General features: G+C 39.5%; 1 protein-coding gene across 1 annotated transcript in view; it reads right to left on the reverse strand.

Moving 5' to 3' along the window:
- Positions 1 to 14,243, reverse strand: part of SATB2 (SATB homeobox 2) — a 218,434-nt gene that overhangs the window by 113,186 nt on the left and 91,005 nt on the right. The window contains exons 4-5 of the mRNA XM_006889070.1: positions 2,592 to 2,718; positions 1,374 to 1,497 (exon numbers count right to left, since the gene is read on the reverse strand). Of these exons, the coding sequence (XP_006889132.1) occupies positions 1,374 to 1,497; positions 2,592 to 2,718 (251 nt within the window). The remainder of the gene's footprint in view (positions 1 to 1,373; positions 1,498 to 2,591; positions 2,719 to 14,243) is intronic.

The following is a 14,243-nucleotide window of genomic DNA, read 5'->3' on the forward strand; positions in this document are numbered from 1 at the left end:
GATGGGGGGGAAGAACACCAAAGCAGAGACCAATGTCTCCCTGAAGTGCCAGCTGCACAGGCACAGGGAGGAAAGGAAACTCAAAAGTTAACAGGTGAAGTGACTTTTTAAAAAAAATGCATTTTAAAATATAGCAAAAGTAGAGGCAGATAGACTGGACTACAAACTTGGCATGAATTTTTCATGAAGTTGCTTCCTAAAACCCATAAAGGGAACTAGTTGGGTCTCTCACACTTTAAAGGGTATTTTGGGGAAGTCTGAACAAAGATGAGTGTTTGAAAAGGAACTCATTTGAGAGTTTAGAGCACAAGCATGTGTACAGGTAGATGGAGGAAGGTGGATGGGGTGGTAAATGAGACTGTAAGGTATTGTCATGGTGACTTATAAATCAGGATGTGAATGAATGCAGGTCTTTCTGGTTCTAGAATACATGGTTTCAACCACTTGACTTCCTGCTTCCTCAGGGACTACCATCCAATGACACAGCTAATGGCACATCAAGTTTCTAAAATTTCCATCACTCTCCTTTGAACTTGACAAACATGTAATTAGGCCACTGTCTTAAATCAAGTGTAGCAACTCACATCAGAAAATGGATTTCCATTCTCTCTTTAGATGATGTCAAGCTAAGTTCATTTGCATAGCCATCCCAGATGATCAAAGGCAATACCTTACCTCTCATTAGAAAGGGGGGTTCTAGCCCAGGACACACAGGCAGCCACTTCCTCTACTGCTCCTTTGATTGGCCCAACCTCTTATGTTTGTGGCTTATTTTATATTATAATCAGTTCACTTAAAAATTTGGAGTGTCACTTCTTGATCTAGTGCATTTTCATGCAGGGAATTACTTACAAAATCTCTACAAATGTTTATGACGTAAGGATCATCTCTCTCCACCAGACAGGGAAAAGGCTCAGTAAATCTTGCAAACACTGACTTGGTATGGCTGACCTATTCCATGGACTCTGAATAAAGCAATCAATGATTCAGACAATGAGTGGGAACTGGAAGTATGGATTAGACTCTCAAAGGTCAACTTAACCAGCTAAGTAAACTTAGGCAGGCAATCTAAGTGCTTCTCTGTGCCTCAATGTCTTAATCTGTAAACACTGAAATATATCATCTATGACAAATATGAGAACTTAATAACTGAGTAGGAAAAATATTTCCACACATTCCCAGTACACTGAAGTTCTCAGTAAGAGACACTGTCTGCTCTGTAACATAAAGCAGGATCATCTTCAGTTTTCCTTCCTAAAAGAAAACGTGATTCTCAAACTGGAGAAGAGAAAAGCTGGCTTCCCGTGCAGCATGCCCTCTCCTACTAGACGACCCTTTCTGTGCTTATCAGAACCACACTCAGAGATACGAACCTGGGAGAGAGGGCATTCTTTGGCTAATGTGCTCTGGTTCATCTCTTTGAGCAGTTCCTTTAAGGCATTGCGGACTGTGGCATGGTTCCACTGCTCTGCAGGCAAGTCTTCTAACTTCGAACAGCTAGAAAACAGAAGCACGCAAACCTCAGTAAAGGTCCTCCACCACAGAGGATCTAAGGCAGGCCGCTGAATGAGGGATGTGGGGCAGACAGTTGCTCCTGGACTTGGAGAAAGCACAATGTGATCCCTTCTGTCAGTCAGCAGAACAGCCTAAGCAAAATAGTCACCTTGGATGTGAAGAAATGCTCATTTAAATAAATATATGTAATTATTTCTAGTCTGCTTATAGAAGAGGGATGGCAGTGTGATTTTAAATATGCGCCGTACCAATTAAAGTATTTGACATCCTAAGATTCAAGGTAAACAAGTGTTAGATCAAATTTTGGAGCTTAAAGGCCCATATTTCATTCAAACAGAAGAAATCCAGGGATGTAGCTTTCCTAATTAAAAATATATCTTAAGACACCAAGGCATTGTTACATGACGATGGAGACATGGAGATGTTGAGTCTCTATTGATTCACAAATTTCCCATACTGGGAAAATCTGAAATCCTCAGACCACAGGACAGCATTCCTTAAATCTGTTTCTGTGATGAACTGATGGACTGGGATTTTTTTTAAGATATAATGTGTATGTGGCACCATATCTGAAAAAGGAACCTATTGGCAAAACCTCTGCATAATGGCCACCAGAAAGGAAGGGACAAGAAAGTTTTCCATTGCTACCACATTCTTGGTAAATCTGCTCTGAGCAAAACTCACCCTTTACCACTCAAACCTGAAAGCAACAGAAGTGTTTATTATTCAAATACTATGTGCTAAGCATTTAACCAGGCCTAGAGGACCCATTAAATTAGGGACTGTGGAAAGTTCCTCTTTAAGAGCTGCAGATTTTTAATGATTTATCAAGCTTCCCCTGTGTTACCACTCCACTGCCTCTGAAAACAAAACATAAAACAGTTGGAATGTGGACTATAAAGATGCCTGGAGAAGGGGCCCTCCTCTTCACCCTCCTTCTCTCTTTTCTTCCCTGTGGTTTCATCCAAAGTCTAGGAGCTAATGAAGACAGGCTGAGCTGATCTCTGCAATGAATCTGTGATCTGCCAATGAGCAGCTCCGGGAGTAAGGAAGGGCAGATGTGCAGGGACACCCACCTCTGTAATTGGATTTTCAACGTCACAACATGATAGACATCTTGTAGCATGTCGGCCACAGTCGCATCGGGTGCATCTGTCACGTAACTGAGGGGGAGAGGGTTCCACCTCCCCAGCTTGATTATTCCTGCACAGGGAAGAAAAACATCATAAACACCTATCTGCTATTTATTAAACCTCCCCATTGTTTGTTCAATGTTAAGAAGGTCATTCGACAGTCAACATTCAAGGTCCACTCAGCGCTATTTTACAACCCAGTGGAATAAGTGATTTCTTTCTGGCTGACAATTGAGTGAGTGAACCATACAGGAAGATGGGAATAAAAGAATGAGGTTTAATCGTGGACAATCACTTCTTCTATGTTTTCCTGTTTCTTAAATTACTCAGAAAACCATACGGATACTTGCTTCCCCCCAAGTCTTGTTTCACATGCTAACTTAAGACTGATGCTAAATATACTGGACTGCTGATTTCATAGACAACACCAAAAAAGCAAGCCTTAAGTAAATACAAGATTCAGTTTTGAATTGTACAAGAAAATTCCTGTGTGTGGGCTCAGCATGCAGTTATGTCCTGACTGTGGTGTGATTCCCACTGCGAATAGTATTTGGGGCTGATGAGGCAGTGAAGAGTTCACTTCCAGATTCACATCTTGCCAGGCAACTGTTTGCTTTCCTTGACCAAAAGCCATAGCACAATGACAGACCACAGATCAGAAATAGCAAGGATGCCTTCAACTCCCTTTTTCCTTTCATTTCTCAGCTCCTTTTAGAGTGGCAATAGTTCCCTTTCTTTGAATGTTTCCTGCTGCATATGGTAAACAGGCATTACAATAGAGGGAGGGAAAAGAAATTTTAGTCAAACTCTGGTTACATAAAGCTAAGATGTTAGAAATATTCTTGAAACAGGAAGATTCATGGGAGTTCTGGCAACATGTGAAATGCTACCTGCTATATAATATGTTTGTTTCTTAATAATCACTTTTGACATGTGGAGCACACGTAATACTGATAGAGAGGCATCCCCTATCACCTATCACCTGCCACACAGATACACAAAAATGTTATTTGTACATTATGCTCCCAAGATGTCAGAAATTGCCACACAGAAGAAACATTTATGTTTTAATGTTAGAAGAGAAACAGTATTTTTAGTTTTGACAATACAGGTGAGTCTAACTATGCTCATCTTTTGGGAGAAAAGCTTTCTTTCTTTTAAATCATCAAAGGCTGTTAACACCTGTAGACCTAAATGAACTTTTCTGAGCTTCATGACCCAATGCATTAGAGCCAGGAGGGGGTACTTCAGCAACAGGAAACGGACTTTCTGGTCAGGGCACGTCCTGTCCAAGATGAAACAAATGAATGCACAATGCTTGACATAATGCTTGAAAACAGGGAATAAACAGAACAAAAATATTAAAATGATGCACTGTTTCAGTATTAAGATTTAACAATCTGGTGCTGAATATGCTGCAGTATAAATAGTGCCTGGACTCAGATCCAATAAAGTAACACAGCTCTCATTCATAGTACCGTATGTCTCCAGTTCTGGCTCCTAAGTCATATCTCACTTGCCAAGAAAAGCTGTTTTCTGGTGGGGATAGTTTTCTTAACATTCTCTCTCACGACAATGAAAAGTGCACAGCATGCAGCGTGGAGTAGTCGTGAAATGAACATCCAGCGCCCACTGGCCGGCCACCCCCAGGAGCCTCGGCCTGCTGCCTAGCCTCCCTTATTCCTCCAGTCATATGAAAATGCACTAAAATACCATGAAACACATCTAGCACATTTCCTTCTTTTAAAAAAAAATCACTCTTCTCTTTCAAAATAATCATTATTACAATAGAATATAAAGTAAACAGATTTAAAGACATGATTCTTACTCTAAGAAAGTAGAGGGAGGTGGGATCGAAGTCGGCAATGATACACTATGACAAGTGAGCATAAGCAGTAGTGGATTCTGGGGGTCACTGAGCTACTCAGAATATTCTGTCTACATAAAATGAACTGTGCAAACACCAAAGCACAACTCCTGGGAGTATCATCATGCTTCTGTCCAAAGTCTTGTCCTATTCTTTGTTGAGTGGTATTCCACTACCATGGCTAACCAAACTGAAACTCACTGCTATCTAGTCAATTCCAACTCACACAACACCCTCCATCCGGTTTCCGAGGTTGTAAATCGTAATGAAAGGATCCTGTCCATCTTGCTCCCTCAGCACACTGGTGGAGTCCAACTGTTGGAGCTGCACAGTCTTTTGGTTAACACACAATAGCCTTTGGACTCTGCCACCAGACCCAGGTGCAAAAGACTTTAATTGTATGATTTCCTTTATATGAAATTTTGTTGCTGCTGTTGTGTACCACTGAGTCAGAATGGACTCATAACTGACCTTCCAGAAGGTTTTCAGAGTCAGTAAATTGCAGAGGAGACTGCCCATCTTCCTCTCAAGGAGCCGGTGGATTCAAACCATGTACCTCTGGACTGACAGCACAATTTGTTACCACTAAGCTACTCCTTATGTAAAATTTAAGGACAAGCAAAGCTCAAGTTTGGTAATAGACGGCAGAAGGCAGAAGACCTTAGGCAAAAGGGATAACTGGCTAGAAAGAACATAAAGAAGCCTTCTTGTTTGGGCTAGTGAGCTTAGAGGAATAACTGCCAGAATTCTTCAAACTGAGCACTTTCTACGTATACATTTTACTGTATGTAAATTATACATCAATGAGAAGAATCATCTCAGGGGAAAGCAAGAGGGAGCTTTCTCTATAGGAAGTGATAAGACAAATCACTCTGCTAGAAATAATCATTTCCGTCTAAGCAGACTCTCTCCCCACCTTAGGAGTAGGAAGGAGACTTATTTGGGCTGGAATTAGACACACACAGGTGTTTCCACAACACTTAATACCCCTACAGAGAGCAGCTGCTACAGACTGGCTCCAACATCTTGGAAGGGAGCTGTTGACGCACGTCATTTTCAAGGCAATGGGAACTGGCATGTGCATTTCCTCCATATTGACTTGCCTGCACAGTTGCTCAATGCCATGTTCTTCACTACACGATCTATGAGAGTCTGCAGATGCTAGATCTGCTAGGAGACCTGTCTCCAGAAGGCTGCTCTCCTCCAGCCAGGGAGGGGTGTGGAGGAATTCATTTTAATAAGTCTTTCCTCCAAACAGGGTCCTTGTCTAATCTGCATCTGTTAACTCTCTTTGGAAATATGTTCCTTAGATGCATTTTTCCTTCCTTGTTATTCAATACACAAAAATTACTCAGACTAGTAGTCAAGCACTAATTGAGGACATAATAGACACAATGAGCTCTAACACACAGGGGGTTGCCATAAGAGGTAGCCAAGTCAACAGCAATTGGTTTTATAGTATACATGTTACCTTTACCAGTTTTCGCATTTTATGAGTTGATTTTGTAACCCCAATTTGAAAAATTAAGAAAACCAGTGATGAGTAAATGGAGTGCAGGGGTCTTTAGGGAATTGTGCTACTAAACCAAAGGCCACACATCTTCTGACTCAAATACACCAGAGACTCCACCAGAGAAAGATGGGAAATAATTCTCTAATGCTATTTACAGCCTGAGAAGCCTGCTGGAGGGTCAGCTACAAGTTGGTTCCAACTCAACTGCAATGAAGGGCTTTTTAAAATAATGATTAAGTTAGATAATATCATACACACAGGTACATTAACAGATGCTGAATAAAACAGAAAAAATCTTATTTCTTATTTGAAGTTCCTACTGAAGAAAATCAAAGACTACAGCCAATCAACATGGCTTACATTTGAACATCAAGAAAGCAAAGTGCTCACCACTGGACCAATAGGTAACATTATGCTAGATGGTGAAAAAATGAAGCTGTCATTGCTTCATTTTACTTAGACCCACAATCAACACCCATGATAGCAGTAGTTACGAAACCAAAAGTTGTGGTACATTCATACAATGGGATCCTATGCAGCATGTAGGAGCAGAAACTATGATTTTGTAAATGACTACCTAACTTGGGAGGGACTAGAGAACATCATGCTGAGTGAACTAACTCAGTCCCATAAGGACGAATACTGTATAAAACCTTTATTGTAGCATGAATATGAGGATCTAAGGCAGGGGGAGGGTAGAAGCCGAGGGGTGAGGATGGGAGAAGGGGGACGTATGTTAATCAAAGGGTTGCACAACTTGGTGGATGGGGCGGGGGGGTGAAAGAAATGGGAAGGATCTTTTGTGAAAAACAATGTATTCAAACTTTGTAAGTAAATCAGTATAAAATTTTGAAAAGAGACATCAAAAGACATGTTGCATTCAGAAAATCTGCTTTCCAGGACCTCTCCAAAGTGCTAAAGAGCAATGACGTCAGCTGAAGATATGTCAGATGAAGGTGTGCCTGATTCAAGCCATGGTATTTTCAATTGCTTCCTATGCACCTGAAAGTTGAACAATGAACAAGGATGATCAAAGAAGAATTAGCCTTTGCATTGTGATACTGGAGGGTATTACTTAATACTCCATGGACTGCCAAAGAACAAACAAATTTATCGTGCAGGAAGAGCGACTAGGATGTTCCCTAGAGGCAAGAATGGTGAAGCTTCCTTGCACATATTTTGGCCATATTATCAGGAGTAAGTCAGTCCTGAGAAAAAGGCATCATTCTGGGAAAGACAGAAGGTAAGTGATGAAGATGATGACCCTCAAGGAGATGGAATGATGCAGCGACTGTTACAGTGGGAGATGTCAGAGATCACGAAGACGGCAGGCACAGGAGAGGGCAAGCTTCAGCTCTGCTGTTTGTAGGATCACTGAGAGTCATGGTTGACTAGATGACACCCAGCAACAACACTTCCCTTTAGCATACATTTCACAATTTCACCCTGTCTGGTGGATTTATCTCTCATCCTGATATCCAGAAATCTCACACATTCCTCAAAATCTACCTTGGGATTAACTCCTTCTCTGATCAATCTAACTTGAGGTCATCCTTGCTCTATACAAGTATGTTTTTGGCTGATCTAGACACCTTCAAAGAAAGTTTGTCATAATATATCTTAAGTTACTTTACAATGTACAAAGGGTTAAAAAAAAAACAACAACCCACAAACACAAGCTTATTATCAAGGGAAAAGGAGGGAATTAGCATTTTAATTGGAAGTGACTTTCTAAGGACTGATGTCCTTACCAACAGGTAGTAGAATCTGGACTTAATTTTACAGTTTTCTAGCTCTGAAGTCTATAGGAAATTACTCTGTTAACTTGAAGGCCTTGCCTTTCTGGTAGTTCGAATCCATCCATAACTCTGTGGCAGAAAGATGGGTAATCTCCTCTCAAGTGGTTTACAGACTGTGAAACCCACAAGAGGACCAGTTATGAATTGGTTTTGACTCAGCGTGAACAGGTAATGAAAGAGACCAATATGCTGCTACTCAGCTGTGCTACAATAACCCTGAGAAGAAGTTATGAGTCAAAGTTCCCTGAAGGACAGGTCCATGGCTGAGCCAGGCTGGGTCTTAACATTCAATGTTAAATAAAGGAGCCAATGGGACCAAATGGACAAATGTGCAATAGGTCTAGATGACTGTAGAGCCAGCTAGCTACATTTGAGATTGCTTTAGTGGGGGAGTGAGAAGTCTTCCACAACAGGGCCAAATTCAGGCATAAACATTGTTTCCCAAATCACCTTTATTATTTCCCAGGAATTTATCATCTGCAAACATTTAGAAAATGCCCAGTGTTGAGGAATTTCAAGGTCTTTGAGTCACAAATTACAGGCTTTTATTTTGGGGTTGAAATTCATATAAATGTTAACATGATTGAATTGAGCACAATATAAATAAAACTGTTTATATCCAGACAAATGTGTTCACTAAAATACACAGTACCAATCCACTCTCTGTATAATGCCTTCAGACCAAATAACAAAATGCAATTGTAGGTAAATTTCCCATTAGTGACATAAAATTAGGTTGGGAATGGAGGCAATTTTTGTCTAAAATTAAAAAGATGCAATAATGGAAACCAGTTTCCTAATCTCTCTGTATTCTGCCAGTGAGAGCTGACATTTTATGAAAAGTATCAATAGCTGTTTGTATTTCTACATTTTTGTTATTTTTATTGGTTGTACTCTAACTCAAAGAAACCAGATACTCTCTTCAGTGGATGTGTACTTCACATCTTTACTATTATTTGCCTCCACAGACATAGAAACTTAAGAATGATAATACACATTACAGTTTCTCATCATTCTCTTAAAAGATTTTGCAAAGCTGATACTTTTAATAAGAATATGAAATACAATGATAAAATCTAATTAATGGCTCTGCAAATGATTTGTACTAGACACTGATCATTCATTCAGCTAATTTTGATTCTGCAGCCTGTGTAAGTCACCCAGCTGCAGATAACCCAGTGCATATCATTCCTGTGCCATGGTGCTCACAAGTGAGGAAAGAGGCTCATTACTGCTAATACATGGCTAAGCAGTCTCACCTTATAAATGTAAAAACTATTTATTTCATAAAGTCTTGAGACAGGTCACCTGAAAAGTACATATGACTATGTCCCACAGTTTGCAGTGGCATATAGGGAGATGGCAGAGGAAACAATGTTACAGTGAATGTGCTACAGAATAAAGCCCTCAAATTAACCTGCAGCACAGAGATATGCAACCTAGGAAGGTATCCATCAGCTGTATTGTTAGAAAGTGGCTTAATGGACTTTTTTCTTTTTTTTTCAAATTCCAGGTGCATTTTAACGCTGATTTTAACAGCATAGTGAGAACTCAGCCTGGAAAAAGAAAATGAGACATTAGTTTTCATATCCGAAGAATGGATTTTCTATATCTCGTAATTCTCTGGAAAAGATCACAGCTAAAGAGTGTCAATAAAAAGCCCAGCCTCTGAGTAGCTAAGCCTTGGGGCTTCTGGTTCGCAGTATTATTTCCACAATACACCAACTGCTTGTGCGGCCCCTTATAAAAAGATGAGAGCTCATGACATTGATTGCATCTGTTTATCCTCCTCTGAGCAGTCATATCCCTATGCGATAGCATACAATTTTTTATTGTTCAGCTATGCTTTGTTAAAGAAATTAAAAACCGGTCTGTCTTATATAATAAGAACATAGACTTACTTATCTATAAATCAGTTGACAGGAAAACACTCCCTAGAATATCAGCCAGTGTTTCTAACCTGTGGTCTGACGGTGGTACATAATCAAACAGTAGCAGCAGAAAGGCATAAATTTTTGTTTCATTTATTGCTAAACCTAAGGTCATAATGGTTACCCATGGTGGACAGTGTTTGCTGGAGCTTCCCGACTAAAACAAATCTGGTAGCAGGAGCGGCATCCACTTCCAAAATAGCTTGCCTCCGGAAACTCTATGTATGAACAGTGCTCAGGCCTTTTGTTCACAGGGTCACTATGAGTCGTATATGACTAGACAGCACCTAACAACAACCACAAGGCAGAAATGAGGAAGACTTGAAGGGCTTGCTGCAAAAAGTCAAGGACTACAGTCTTCAATATGGGTTGAAGCTAAACATTAAGAAAACAAAGATTCTCACCACTGGGCCAACCGGCAGCATCAGTATGGATGGTGAAGAGATTGAGATGGTTAACAATTTTAGTTTACTTGACTCCACAGTCAACACTCTTGGTACCAGCTAGGAAATAAAGAGATGAATTGCATTGGGAAAGTCAGCTCTCAGGGACCTCTCCAGAGTACTGAAGAGTAACAACATCAGGCTGGAGACTAAGGTGCACCTGATCCAGGCCACAGTCCTTGCAATTGCCTGCTATGCATCAGAGAGCTGGACAGTGACGAGGGATGATAAAAAGAGAATTGATGCCTTTGAGCTGTGATGCTGACAAAGAGTGTTGAATAGACCATGGACTGATACGAGAACAGACAGGTTTGCTTTGGAGAGGGTGAAACCGGGCTGTTCCTTAGAGGCAAAGATTCTAAATCTTCGTGGGTATGTTGCAAGGAAGGACCAGTCCTTGGACAGGGACAACATGTTTGGGAGGGTGGATGAACAGCGCAAGAGAGGAAGATCCTCAATGAGATGGAGTAATGATCAGGGTAATGGGAGTAGGTGTGTCAAAAAGACAGTGAGGTTGGCACAGGATAGAGCAGGGTTTAGGGCTCTTGTACATAGGGTCACTAAGAGTCACAAGCTACTCGACAATACATAACAACACCAACAAGGCAGAAATGAGTTTTCAATGAAGAAAGAAGGGAAAAAAGCAAAATGAAAATGGTTTTTGAAGAGTACATAGTTTTCTTTTTAATGTATGGCTTAACAATACTCCAATACAGTTAATTAGAATATGCCAAAGTCTTCCACACCTTCCACTTTGATTTTAAAGGCTCTCTAGATTTCAAATGGCTCATATTGAGGTTAAAAAGGTAAGGGGAAAATGAAATTGCACTCTTCGAGCATTTTATATTAGATTATCCGAGTCACCTTACAACCTACACAAATTAATAAAACTTCACAACATACGTGTCTGGGAGAGTACAATACATTTAATCCTGGGTTTATAACAAGACAAAAAAAAAGGCCAGACAGAAATAAATAATTGAGTGATCCAGAATAAATGTTGAAGCACATTGTTATATAAATTTATCTAAAGAGAAACAGATAAACACACACTAAATGAACTATATCACCTTCCACACCAGACTGTTCCCCTACCTGAACCTTTTCAGGTAGTATCAACAAATACAAACAAGGTGGGTTTTAGCTATTTAAAAGCACTATTATCCCGGACTCATACCATGGCCTTTCAGGAAGAAATTATCATCAGGAAGATTATTACTGTTTAAAAACTGAAACCATGAATTTCAGAGTGCTTTCCAAATAAGCTATAGTGATACACATCTGTCTGCCACTCTCCAAGGCCCATCCTCCACTTTTTTTTCTTTTTTGAGTCAACTACCCCCTTACGCGAAAAAACATTCTACTTAAAAAAAATATATACAGTACCATTTGGTGCCTTGTAATTCTATACGTGGCTTTTATATTTTGCAGGATAAAGATTTTGTCTCATGTAATAGATGCTGCCTCACATTTGGGAAACGTTATGTTATAACTCTAACTTTTATTAGATTATTTAATATAAGCACTAAGTAACTAGACTAAATTAATAAAGACCCTATTGGAAAAAAGAGAGAAAGAGAGAGAAAGGAGAGAGAGAGAGAGAGAACAAAATTGTTCCACAAATTAAATAAAACTTTCTGAAGTTGGTATTTTAGAAAGCTTTATTTAATTTCCAAATTCCAATTCTTCTGAAAAACAGCCAAAATATTGGTCAGGAGATGAAAAAAATATGGCTAGTGTTTAGTTATTTATTTCATAAGAGTACCATTTAAAACTATTACATGGCGGAATAGGACAAATGAGAAAGAAACGTGTCATGAGAAATTATTTGGAATCCGTTCTAACCTTCTGTCGCTGGTTAAAAACTATTTCATCTGGTATGCATTTTCCAATTCTTGTTGTAAGTTTAATTATTATCTCAAAAGAGTTTTGTATTAAAAAACTAATTTTGGCAGGTAAGCCAACCAAACTTTTTGTCTTCCCCCTTAGCTAGTCAGAACCACATTTGCAAAAAGGTGTTTTCCTCTAGTATTTGTCCCTCTGAAACATCCTCAATATCAAAGACCCAAGGGGGAAAGTATACTCTTTTAAACACACTTCACTCCACTACAGTATAGCAGATGCTATTCATAACTTATGTTTAGCCAGTGTTTCTGCATCCTCTGGGGTAAGAAGTATTCACTGAGGATCTAAAAATACAGTTGCCTGCCATATTTCGCATTTTAATTAATTGCATATATTCTTTTCAGACAAGAGCTAAAATGTTACAACAGGTTTTTCTGAGGCCCTGGCTTTCCAGGCTCTGTCATTCGACGCGACACCCTCGGAAACCTAATCAATTGCATGCTTCCCTTCATGCATTCCAGGCACGATCTGTTTCGTATCATTTAGGGGCACTTAATACCTGATCTTAAGAACAATATTATGATGCATGTTGATTATCAAAGAAAATGTTGACATACAATATGAAAAGAAAAAAAATATTCATTTATGTTGTACATTTTTATTCATGTTCTCCAACTAAACTGATTTCATAGTAATTTGTTAAAAACACTATAAGACATGGCCGTAAATAGAGCTGGGAGACTATTGGGGAACAGGGATTGCTTGGAGTTTGGCTGGTCTTTTTCTTCGTGTTTTTTTTTTGTTGTTGTTGTTGTTTGTTTATTTTTAGTTTCTTTAATAACATTTTTCAGAAGAAAATAATGCTTACTCTCAATTTTCATATATGTGTGTATGCACCATACATATCTTCATATATATTCTACTATTAGGTCAGATAACAGATATATTTGTAGGCTTCGGATATTTCACAAAGAAGTCCATATAGTTCCTTGAAAATGTTATGTTTAAAGTCACAGAGTCAAAACCAAATGCACACATTGCCACTGAGTCAATTCTGACTCATAAAGACTCTCTAGGACTGAGGAGAACAGCTTCGTGGGATCTCCAAAGTTGTAATCTCAAGTGTCTCAGAGATCATGAAGATGGCACAGGACACGGCAAGGTTCAGATCTGTTGTATATAAGGTTGCTATGAGTCGATGGCACCTAACAACCAACAACATTTGTGTACGCAGATTGCCAGGTCTTTCTGTTATTAAATGACCTGGGGGTGGAATTCCGTAATCTCTCAAAGTTAAGCCTTTAACAAAAGCACCACCAATACTCCTTCAAAGACCATAAACCAAACTTTTAAATATGCCAGTCTTACTTAAAGATGACAGAGGAAGAACTGATGCCTTTAAGCTGTGGTGTTGGAGAAGAGTGCTGAATATCTCATGGACTACCGAAAGAACAGATATTGAAGGCAAAGACAATGACGCTTTGTCTCACATACTTTGGGCATGTTGCTAGGAGAGGCTATTGCTTGGAGAGGGGCATTATGCTTGGAAAGGAAGTGGAATGGTCAAGGAGAAGAAGACCCTCAAAAAAGGTGGGTTGACACAGTGACTGCAGCAATGGGCTTGAGAGTGTCAGAAATTGTGAGGCTGACATAGGATAGGACAGGGTTCAGATCTATTGTTCATAGGGTTGCTGTGAGTTGTACTTAACAGCACCTAACAAGAGCAACAACAACTCTGATGACTAGGGATCTCTGGTGAACAGGTGGTAAAGAATTGGGCGGTCAACCCAAAAGCACAAGGATTAAATCCATCAGCTGTTCAGGCAGAAAAAGAGGGCAAATCAATTCTCCTGTGATTTATTGCTTCTGAAAACCCACCAGAAGGTCAGCTCTGAGTCAGTCCTCCCATGAAGGTACATAGTAACAACACTGATGGCTACAAAGCAGCCAAGGGCCCAATATCTAAAGGAATTGCTCTCTCATGAAGCAAATGTTTATTGTGTTGAATTGGAGGTAGGATCCTATTCTAAATATAAATGATAATAAATAACAACAATGGCCTATTAAGTAAACTAATGATTTACTATAAATTATTAAAGAAACTTTTTTTTAATTTAGGTTGTTTATTTTTCATTTCAATGAACATCTACAGAGATTTTGGGATTCCATTCATTCATTGTTGCACCCTTCTCCCCGC

Source organism: Elephantulus edwardii, unplaced genomic scaffold, assembly GCF_000299155.1.
Source record: "Elephantulus edwardii isolate Elephantulus edwardi_28Jun2011 unplaced genomic scaffold, EleEdw1.0 scaffold00075, whole genome shotgun sequence".
Classification (NCBI taxonomy): Eukaryota; Metazoa; Chordata; class Mammalia; order Macroscelidea; family Macroscelididae; genus Elephantulus; species Elephantulus edwardii.